The following is a 12055-nucleotide window of genomic DNA, read 5'->3' as shown; positions in this document are numbered from 1 at the left end:
AAGTTTTGTTAAACCACGGGCCTATAGTAATTATGGTAAAAATATGCGCAATTACTATGCACCAGTCATGTTTAATGAAACTCCTGATGAAACATGTCTTGCAAGCAACAAGAGAAAGATGATGACTGGTTTAACTGACGATGACTGGCGCGTAAATTTATTGCCTTGCGTATAGCTTGTTTTGTATGTGTTATTTTGTGCTGTCAGATTTATCGGCGATGTCGTGTATAACATGAAATGCATGTATATGAAGTTATTTTTTTTAGAAGATTCTCCACCTGCTGCCTGAGCAGCCAACAAGCACAACATGCTTAGGCAGGTCAAAATTTGTGTATGTGTATGCTGTATTGACAAATAAACTTTGAAACTTTAATGCTCCATTTGTGCTTTTAATAAACAATGTTTCATTACATGCTATGTAATGAAAGAAAGTGGGATAGTGGGATGAAAGTGGATAGTGCGACTTTAAGAATAGTGGGATGTGAACACTGATTTATATTAATTGTGATAATGGCTTTTAATATTCTAAAACTAGTTGAAAAGTATTCGGTATTCGATGTGGTCTCAAAAATCACTATTCGCACATCCCTAATTTTCTTACTTTAACACATTCACTGTGGTATAGATGACGGGGTGGTCATGGCAGTTATTTGCCTTGTGTTGTTGTGCAGGGTTCTTCTGCAAAGTGCAAGCGATATCTTCCCCAGCAATCAACGAAGCGAAACATTTCTTGTTGCTTCTAGCCTGACATGTCATGATACCATCTCTCTGTACCTTTAGGTACTTTCAAAGGAGCACAACTCTCTGGCAACTAACCAGTGGGCCACGATGCACTAGAGGAATATGACAAGTGACCCACTGGTGGGTCACCACATACAGGAATCGAAACTACACAAAGTGCTGCCGCCATGAATGTGTAAATATGGTATTGAGGTTGCATAAATATTTTCACATACCTCTTTTGCTCCAAGCATGGAGGCCATCATGGGAAGCATAATGTCACTGCCGAGACAGAGGCACACACTGTCCTCATTGATGACCTGAAAATAAAGCAGATCCTCATTAATAAAATATTAGGCAAACATTGATAACGGCAGGGTATAAAAATCAAAAACCACTTCCGTGACAACAGCGTAAAAGCAAATCCTAATATTATAGTATAAGCTTCGTATACCTTTTGGAGTACGGCAGCATACTTTGCATGGCGAGAGCGGTCACCAAGTGCACCTATTCTGGTACGGCTCACATTGGCATGAAGAGAGCAGCGGCAGAAAGGCACTTCAGGAGTCTTAGTAGTGCGACTGCAAATATGGCATTTACACCATTTGAACAAATCACTCTAATTGCATCAGGTTATCAAATATGTGCCACTGATAAAACATAGAATTGCTAATGCCTTACTGCATAGGACAGTAACAGGGGTGTCCCAACCACTCATTTTCAAGACACTTTCTTCATACAATATAGCAAAATCACTCTATAAATTGGGATTGACCATTTATTTTCCTGCTCACACGTTTATTTCAGCACCTTACCTGAGAAAAACTATCTTATGCTATTGCGTAGCATTTGGACAATTAATGAATAAGATATTTTCATGCTGCAAATAGAGAACGCTAAACTGAAACAAGGTAAATTCAATTTATTGGTCAAAGCCATAACAAAAACAAAACATTACAAAATTGACTCCTGAACACAAAGCACAAAAATGTTCTTTTGTTTGAGAATTTATTACCTTGTAATGATGACTATAATGCAAAAAAAAAAAAAAAAACCTCAGTCTCACTTCTGTGCTGCAATTTTAAATCTTTAGTAGCAAAAACTTCAAAAACAGAAAAAAGCAAATCACAGTCACTAATTATCGTTTTCTGCAAAAACATGTTCCATCTTGTTTAGCGTACAAAAGAAAGTGATAAACAGTAAGGTATAATCTGCAGTATTCGTGCAATGTTCTGCACAAGTGTCAAGCTTAATAATGGCTGCCACTTGTTGCATAACTGAGAAAACATGCAGCACTACAGAAAGAATTCGGGTGCTCTTTATTATTATTATTTTTTTTTCAAAGCAAAGCTGCGACTAGTAGTTAATTACAGTGGCTTACAGGAAAGGCCATTCGGCAGCTGAACATCTCAGGATTTGTAGAGAATATTTGATCAAAATTCAAGGACAATTGAAGGATTTCAAGCATGTCAAAAGTCAAAATACAAGGGGGGGGGGGGGGGGGGACAAACTTTATTCATACCCGCACGCTGAAAAATGGCAAAATCTCCTTTTTGGCTGCAATTTCTTGCAGCTAAGCTGATGCTGAGTTAGACATGCTTCACACTCCTCAAGTCACTTTTCCAAGTTGACCTGCCCTTTGTAATGATGTCAATCACCTTCGGGCATGATGGCTAGTAGTGTCCAGACTTCAGCCAAAGATACTCATCATGTTAGTGCCAAATGGCTGAGACTTACTTTTCACCAGGCATTTCTAGAGCCTACACCCTGAAAATGGAACCATGATGACGGCGGTGTGAACTAGCAAAACAAAATGGTGGCATGGCTTAGCCGCTTGATCTGGCTTTTTCTAGCTCTACGATAGCAATGGTGACTTAAACAAGCCTCAAGTTGGTGGCTGTGGACACATCCAATTGCAATTGTTTAGCCACACTCTCAGAATAAAATACTAGTACCATTTCTTGATAGACAAGTGTACTACGTATGTGCCGCAGGGAATGTGCCACTCTACAATGATGAAAATGATCCCTTTCTCTGATTTCTCTGATGTTGAGCGGAATCGAATTTATGTCACAACGGTTCCTCAAGAACAGTAACCAGATGCATTAGCAGGCTGCATCCCCAGTTCACTAGGTATGTGCTGCTTTTCAACGCACGCCTTTCAGGCCAATGCTCTAGCGAGCTCCACCACAAATACACTGGGTATGTGCCGCACTTCAATGAACCGCTCACCAACTTGGGTCACTAAGTATGTGCCACTGAGTGTGCAGCAAGCGAGGGAACGATTCTCAGGGTTCGCAGGCACTGGTGCACCATGCCTCGTGTCTCATAGACCTCGTGCGGACTTCTTGACAGTGCCACTAGATAGTGCAGTGTGTTCAGACAGAAGCGAGAGAGAAGAGCCAATTGCTGCATGACACATTTCTCAGCGTTTGTATGCACCACGCATTTCAAAGGCCACGTGCAGTTTTGGTGGCGGTGGCACTAGATGGCACCGAGTGTTCTTAGGAAAGAGCAAAAGAGGAGTCCTGCTGTAGTACATGCTTCATACATAACTTGTTTCGATGGTGGCAATACATAGTGTCACTACAGTAAAAACTTGTTAATTCAAACTCCGCAGGGATGCTACGAAAATTCGAATTATAAAAAACTCGAACTAATGGAAGTCAGAGAAAAAAAATCGTTCGGTTAAGGCGTGTATATAGTTCCAAGTAGCATGAGCGCATGCGCGCACACGCTATGTCACGTTGGCAAGAACATCTGTAGTTTGAAGCACTGGCGCAGCCAAAGTAACTGGACGCAGCCAATGCAGTCCTACGTGCCCAATATTGAGATGACTCTTGCTCCAGTTGCGCATTTGTCGTGCAGACCCCATAACACACTACGCGATTAAAAAAACAAAAAAAAAAGAGGTGCCCATGTCGCTTCACTGATTGTCGCAGACACCCGTTGAAAGTGGTCAAATCGGCGCATGGGTTGGGGATTGCACATGCTCCAAAGAGAACAGCCGGTGGCGCGCACGTTGAAGTCTAGAGGGGGACGGCATTTCAGCAAGCGTGACTGACTACAAGCGAAGCACGCCGAAAACGTCCGACCATAAAAACGCCTTTGTGTCACCAACGCTCTCCACAGGAACAAGAGCTGCGCTCTAAAATGCACCCGTGAAACGCACCACAACCTGCTGCGACACTGGTCTCCGAATATCAAAGTCTACGCTTTTTAGTACTGCGAGCTCCGATAAACATCACGGCCGCCATATTCCAGACATCACCTGGTGCTGCTTCGCGGCAGAACACCTCGTAGAGAAAGAGCATATCCTCCAAGATGCAACAGAAAGATGTAAAGAAAGAAAAAAAAGAAAGAAACATGCAGCGCCACGTTTTTATCTTGAAGGTCTTGAGAGAGGGACAGAACCGACATGCAAAAGAGGTGTTGCCATGCGCGGCCTGCGCGGCAATGCCAGTGTCGCCAACGTGCTCCCGCGCACTAGCACATTCCCCATCCACAATGGCACGGAGCTTAAATGATCAGTGGCGGAGCGGATTTCAGTGCGAGTTAGTGGGATGCATTACACAGTGCTTTCAATACATTGTTGGATGGACCCCAGCGGCTACATTGAATTATACGAAATTTGGATTAACGAGTTGTGAATGAGCTTTTACTGTATATTTATTCAGTGCTAATGCATTACTACTGACAGTCATCGTGAGGTGGGATCTGCTGGAATTTTTTTATTTGTGTAGCACAGTTCTTTAATTTTCGGTTACCAGCAATTTCATTTTTCTATAGCTCAGCGCTCCTCGCTAAATGCACCCTCTGGGGCGGAATCTTACAACAGTTCGGAAAGTGAATGGTTCACTTCGCCGCTTGTGTCACTAGCCCGAGGTGGAAGAAGGGGAGGACGCGGCCAATACACGAGCGGGTACCACATCTGAAGTGCGCGTCATCATATTGTGTGCTTTTCAAAGAACTGCACAATGTGTCTGCTTGATGAATAAATCTAAAATATAAATTAACTATTATCTGGCAAGTTTTAAAGCATAAGCATGTGGTGCTGGGCGTTCACGCAGTGCTTTAATTTGTCAATGTCATTTTCTTTTATTCTCGGCTGACAGGTGGTATTGCAAGCGTAAACAAGTTGGCTGAGCACAGCGCCATGTCATCTGCTACCGGGAGATTGCATGATGCATGCACCAGGCATGCACTGCCAGCACTGCCTAAGTACCGAGTGCAGCAGAACCGTGTACTGGCTCTTAGGATCAGCTTTATTTACTAACTGCCCATCTCAACTTTCCTTCCTTTTTTGCCCTGTGTCATCGGCTTGAACATGACTCACCTCCGCACTGCCTTTATCTCTGTGATCTGCCTTGCGTCACGTCGCATGATAGAAGCAATGAAATATGAAATCAAGCATTACAATATGCGGGCTCTGCATTGCCTGCACAAAGTAAAATCGAAAAGCATGGTGCTGACGGCATGCGCTGTACAGTGACATTCAGAACGAAAGCATGGCACTCTCGAACTAGAGCAGAAATAAGAGATCAAGAGCAGAACAAGAGAACTAGGCAGCCAAATAAGAGATTTTCACACTCTTCCCGCCCAGACTCTGTAGTGTTATCAGCCAAACAATGCAAGCACTGGAGCTGCCTGGATTCAACACTTTGGACTGCTGAATGGCAATCTGGGAGCTATGGACGCTAGCAATTGCAAGGCAAATTCGATCTCACCATGCAAACACCTCCTTGGCACTGACCCAACCCTTCTACCAGTCAACACAGTAATTGCGAGAGCAGCTTCATGGACAGTGTCGGCAACAGAGATCTAGGCCATTCCAATTATTGCTTCACTTTCAACAGACCTCTGGAAGCTGCAGGCAGGTGGTGAGCAACCGCAGTGCACAATTCCTTCCTCTCAATGGAAGGGCCACTGGTACGCATATACCCACTCTCCTCCAGTTCGTAGCGTAGCATGCAAAAGGTCTGCTTAGAAAGCCAACAATGGTGGTGAAAATAATTTTTCGTCATCTCTTCGAACGCATAACACTCTTCCAGCCATCGTCGATACCGAAAGAGCAACGCCAAGCAAACGAGAAAGGTAAGCGATAGCCTCTGAAGCAACCAACGCACATGCATGCGACGCCCATGTGTCTTTGGGGCACACACAGCCAGGGTCGCAAGCCAACAGCCAAGCCACAGCAACCGAATGCAAACTACCTATTCGTTGGTTCTGCTCTTAGCCGATGGGTTCGCTTTCAAAATGATTGACAGATGCATAATGTATTCATAATTTGCAGTGCCACCCCGCGGTCTCTGACAGCCGGTGACGCAAGTACAATTCTGAACAATCACATGAAACCAAGTGAACCATTTGCTTTCCTAACCCTTAAAAGATTTCACCCCTGGTCCCATTCTGTGCACACCACTTCTTTCTCCACATTCAGCTGCTTTTAATGCCGACTTTTTTCCTTTTCTGTACCTGACTTCTTCACTTATTGCCTCTTGTTCTGCTAGTCTCTACCCAGTGGCTAGGGGTGTGTGGATATTGAAATTTTCTAACACAAATAACAAAAAAATCTGTCTTTGAATATTCAATATGTGTGTAGTATTAAAAAGTTGCAAAAGAAGAGGTAACAACAGCTTTTACTACCCTTTTAAAATAACTTAATGAAATTGCATTTTGCTAGGCTGCAGCAGGTTAAGGACACACTCACTACAGGTAATGTACTCATTACAAATTATCACGCAGAAAAATTAACTGCTCGACATGTTCAGAAAGTAAGCTCTCTCTATGCGATGTGACAATGTTTCCGCGAGTAGAAAAGACCCTTTTACTTGCAATTGAGGTGGCAAGAATGGCCAAGTACTTCTGGGTGAGTGTGCTTAAATGCGGGTACTTGAAGCGGCCAATGGACTGCCACCGCACGCAACAATTCTTGCCCCTGCCCAAAAGAGGCTTTTCCACATAAGTCTTTTAACTTCCCTCTCAGGGGCAGATACAAACTGTATCTTTTTCTGTCATCACTAGATCTTCAAAAGTGCTCCATACACTGGATGCTACCAGTAGACTGGAAGGAAGCGCTGGCACGGCAGACCCCCCACTGGGTTCCACATCAGCTGCCTAGAGCTCCCTTGTCACGTCTTTCAGCCAGATCATCTGACCAGAAGCCTGATAACTGTGGCCTTAAAGTGCGGATCAAGAAACATGGCCAGGCTAGCCACTTCGCCAAATTTGCACTCCAGTGAGTTGAAAAGCGCTTGAATGCACGCTCTTGCAAACGCTCGTGCCATGTACCGCGTTGGAACTCTACTGGTAGCTCGGCGTCGGTGCGGTGCCGAAAACGTGCCTAAGACTGCAACTCCACTTTGAAACAGAAAAGGGCCAGGGCTAAATTTTGCGAAATTGTCAGCATACCTCGACTTGCCTTTGCAACCTTTGAGGCAATGCAGCATTCCTAAAATAATTGGAATTTCAAATGACAACGAAGGGTAGTTTTCAGCCCTAAGATCACAACTGAGCGAAATAAGGGCTCCAATACCTCTGCAACCTCTACCACATCTCTCCACTGTACAGGTTTAAAGGCGTCTATGCTTGTGTCTGAAGTGGTTAGCTTAAGTGTGATGGAATGAGTTGAAGGAGCCTTCAGAGCATCTTGTGTTAACATTCTGCACAACATGGAGCACGTCTTTGTTCGACTGCCTCAGCAGATCGTTCACTCTTTTCTATGTACTAGGGCTATGCTTTTAGTGTCCTGCAATTGCTTTCACCTTGTTGATCGCCAGCTGCACTGTGTACACGAAACAGGCTTGCTGGAGCCATGGTAGTCTCCTGGCAGCCGCTCGGATATTGTGGCCGTTGCCCGTCACGATGTACCTCACACAGTCTGGCTGCTCCAATGAGCTGGCAATGTTCACAGCTGCGTGAACTCTCCGGCATATGTCAAGTGTTCGAAGTGAACTTTTTCATCTCGAACTTCACCATAAGGAAATGACACGCAAGGCTAAAAAAGCCCTCACTGGCACATAACTTCCAGCTATCATTCGTAAAAGCGAGAGTATTTGCTCTGTCTTCATGCCTTTCGCAGCTCATATCCTACCGCTTTTGTGTCATCGTTCAGGCATGATGAGCATGCATGACAATTTTGTTCGAGATCGCAGACTGTAGCCCGGTACAGCTGCTTTTATTAGTGCTTTGAACCCTCGGTTTTCTACAAAGCTGTAAGGCTGAAGATCTAGGGTGACCATCTCTGCCATTTTCTGGGGAAAAGTGTTTTCTTTCTTCTGAGACAAGGCTGCTTTGTCTGCTGAAGTATATAATCCAGTGCCGGTTGACGTTTCGACGGCTTGTTTGCGGTGGTGTCTTTTTTGTACTCTTCCGTCAACGAAGGGTGCAGTTTCATGCGAGTTTGAAGGCTTGTGGTTGTTCCCATTAGCGTTTGAAGAACATGTCCGCACGACCTGCACCACGCTGTCAACGACGAGTCTTGTGTAGTATCGCCAAAGAAGACCTTTTCCAGCTTTCTTTTCCTGCTGCTTGCTCAGTGGATCATCATCTTCAGTTCTGCATGCACATATGTTTTTCTCTTTTTAATTTCCAAACATTTAAAAATAGTTTAGGTAACCTTCTTGAGATACTTATTGTATGTATTTATTTATAGAATGCAAAAGTACATCACATATTGTTATAAAAGAGCCACAGAATAAAGTTTGGTGAAAAAGAAACCGAAACTGCTCCCATCTCACAGGCATGTGGCAGATGGAACAAAACAGAGCATAATGCATACATCATGCGAATTTCTCAGTGAATAAACATTCATGCGCATTTCTCAGTAAATAAACATACCCTTAGGAGAATGCATGGCAAGCATACAATTCGTTAATTGCTCACGTATTCACAGTATATCCGAATATTCAGGAACTTCCAAATACGCATTTCTCGAATTGAATACACTTCAAATAAGGAAAATATTTGATTCATACTGGAAACTTCGAATATTCACACACCCTCACCAGTGGCACATACATATTTTGGAGAATTAGCCATGAATGCACACATACATAGTGTCACATGTCCAGTTGCACGTACCCAGTGGCGCATGCCCTGTTACACGTACCCAATGGCACAAGCGGTCAATTTGGGCACATACCCAGTGACCCAAGTAATCTTGAAAGAGGTTTAGATAGACATATACTGCAAAGTGAGTAAAGTTCTTAAAGAATGCTGATCGCATTAAAAATGCTTAGAGGTGCCGGGACATGGATAGACAAACACACAGATTTCATAGTGACCTTACAGCTAAACATTTCCTCTGAAACTAGACACGACAAGATGACAATCTGCAGCCTTGTAAGGCACCAAACAGCTATGCATGTACAGTAAAACCTCGTTAATTTGATCCTCATTAATTTGGAAAATCAGATAATTCGGACTCGTCCTTCGGTCCTGGCAGGAGTATGCAATATCTAATGCAATGCAACTCTTGTTAATTCGGACTTATTTGGTCGCTCATCGGTTCATTCAGAAAACTCTTGGAGCTCAGCGAGCGCTGGAGCATCGCAGATGTGCGACACAAAGGAGCTAAAATAGCATTAGCGCCCCAGCAAACCACAAAAATCCATTGGATGTACCACAAAAGTCCAAATATCCAAGACATTTAACGACGTCTAGTTCACATCTCTAATATGTTCCACTAGTACATTGCAGTCAAGGGTCATTCAAAGGATGTTGAATGTCTTTGCGATTTGGACGTCCCTTACATACCAAAAGCTTCCGCGCATTGATTGTACACAGTGCGTTGTGGCTAGATGAATGCACCATACAAGGAAATTGTCTCTAATGCCTAACAATGAGATCCTAGGAAAGGAAGAATCATGCAGTTGTCTGTTCCAACCCTGTGGCTGGGCATTTACTTTGTTTTCCCCCATCATGTGCATGTTCGAGATCCTATGAGAGGGAGAACGTGTTCCTGAATTGCAAAATATCCATCTGTTCATTTTGAAAAGATTTAAGTTGAAGTATTAAAGCCAAGCATTTTAGTTATGACCGCATTTTTTGTAAAGTGGTTATAAGTAGCAATTTTGCACAACCTCTGCATGCACTGTTGAACACCGTGTGTCGAAAGCCACAACTTTCGATTTCGTTTTTTAATTTTTTTTCTCATACACAAACAGTTTTTTCCCAGTTATATCTATTAGTACACTGTCAAAATATGTGATCTTTAATTTGCTGATATATTTTGACAGATTATTACGAAAAGATAAGCTTGAACTCGCAGTATCTTTGACTTCACATCACCACGGATATCAAATCAGTACGCACCTCGACGCAAGTGCGGGCTAGTGTGTTTCATTGGTGTCTCTTTTTTACTTTTGTTCGGTTGACCATGGCCCAAGTACGTATATACTACGCAGTACTGTACAGCTGCATCCTGAAATTTAGAGCAGTGCTTCTAACTACTATTTGTGGTACGTTTGTTCGCCTTGCGGAGTGCTTATGGAAATTTCCTCAGGGCAACATTTTCATATTTCATTTTCAGACATGTTTGTATCACTTTGTTTCTAGTGCGCGTCTTCAAGTGTCAAGATATATTTCTCATTTGCAATGCTTATCTCTAAGTCTCTAGCAACATAATGTTTTTGGCTATTTAGTAGTGTGTGAACACCAACAGTCGTGGGTTCGACTTCCACCAAAGGTTGAGGGTTCTAGTGCCATAATTAACTATATATAAATTAGCAGTGTCTTAATTAACATTGCCCTAATTAAACAAAAGTGGATATGATTGTCACCAAAGTTCAATGGTCTGAGTGTCTTAATTAACCTTACATTAATTAAATTTGCTCTAATTAACACCAGATGTCATGGGAACTCGACCTTAATCAACTTTGCCCTAATTAACACCAAGGCCGAGGGTTGGAGTGCTGCAATTAATTATATCTTAATTAGCAGTGCCTTAACTTCATCCTAATGCTGTGGGTTTGACTCCCACCAAAGGTTGAGGCTGTGAGTGTTTAACTCCACCTAAACTGTGCCTGATTAACTTCACCCTAATTAACACCAAATGTCATGGGTTCGACTTTCGACCTTCACCATGTCAATTGGAATCCAACTTAGAGATATAGCCGCTTCACACATCTCCAAATGGGTTTGACTTCCACCAAAGGTCGCACGTTAGAGTGTCCTAATTAACTCTACCTTAATCAACTGCGCTTGATTCACTTCGCCTTGTTTAACGCCAAAGGTCGAGCCCCAATTTTGGTGCCATTGAATTTTGGTGCCATAACGCCAGACCTCGGATTTTTTTACCGATGAGCGATTTAAGGATTTTGCCCTAATAAGAAAGATACCTCATGAGTGTAGCAATCTATATATTGACATTTACGTGTTTACATGTTTACAAAACATTTCAAACAAGGTCACCAGCTGCTTGCTGACAATGGTGGTAGCTGTAGCAGTAGTGCAGTTCAGCAGATGTACCATTGAGGACAAATGAAATGTGAACAGCGGAGCATGTGGCGGAAGCATAAGTAAAGGTACAGTGCATGTTGTCGGCCAGTCATTATGCACGTGCGTGGGAATGGGGTTCTAGCACAGACTGCAGTGCTGCTCACCCTACTACGATAAATGTCACCCATACTTTGTCTGAAATTGTTTTCTCATCCCCCCAGGGCAGTGTAATTCCCACCTGGCAGTACACTGTTATGGTGGCTAGTGCCATCGCTGCATCTGTAGCATGATATAGCTGGCATGCACCCAGTTTCGTAACATCCATTGCATTGCTTTTGTTACCACCATCAAAGCTGCCAGTGTCTAATCGTAATTTGAATAGCACCAAAAAATGTATTGCACTGGAGGAGGAACAGCAGCACTAGCCACCTTCACAGTAATCGCAGATAGGAATGGCAGGGCGAAAATACAAGCTTCAAACAAAATACAGGTTACATAATCGGTTACACTAGGACAAGCAGCCGTGTATTCAGCGTTGAAACCACATGCGCGTGAATGTGTACAATGATGGCTTGCTGACACCGTACACTATGTGTTCAGTTATGCTTCGGCCACATGCTCTGCTGTTCGTATTTCATTTGCATTTGATAGTACATCTGCTGTGGCACTTGCAGGTGTGCAGCTCAATATAGCGTGAACAGGAAAGCTCCATTAGATGTTCTATGAACCTCCTGTACAGTCGCCGACTGATTTTTCGGACTCCAAAAATTTGGACATGCTCGATTATTCGGTCTGCTTCGCGGCACCGCCCATTGTCCCCATAGACCATAATGTATAACAACTGCCGAAAGTTCGGACAACTCGTCTCGTCTGATTTTTCGGACACTCCTTGAGC

General features: G+C 43.3%; 1 protein-coding gene across 3 annotated transcripts in view; it reads right to left on the bottom strand.

Moving 5' to 3' along the window:
* Window positions 1-12055, bottom strand: part of LOC142588953 (protein arginine N-methyltransferase 7-like) — a 106915-nt gene that overhangs the window by 34083 nt on the left and 60777 nt on the right. For all 3 annotated transcript variants that reach the window (XM_075700760.1, XM_075700758.1, XM_075700765.1), the window contains exons 9-10: window positions 1175-1301; window positions 957-1040 (exon numbers count right to left, since the gene is read on the bottom strand). In XM_075700760.1, coding sequence (XP_075556875.1) covers window positions 957-1040; window positions 1175-1301 — 211 coding nt within the window. The remainder of the gene's footprint in view (window positions 1-956; window positions 1041-1174; window positions 1302-12055) is intronic.

The sequence above is a fragment of the Dermacentor variabilis genome, chromosome 1 (assembly GCF_050947875.1).
Source record: "Dermacentor variabilis isolate Ectoservices chromosome 1, ASM5094787v1, whole genome shotgun sequence".
Taxonomy (NCBI): domain Eukaryota; kingdom Metazoa; phylum Arthropoda; class Arachnida; order Ixodida; family Ixodidae; genus Dermacentor; species Dermacentor variabilis.
The sequence above is the reverse complement of the archived record's forward strand: the minus strand, read 5'-3'. Positions and strand labels throughout refer to the sequence as shown.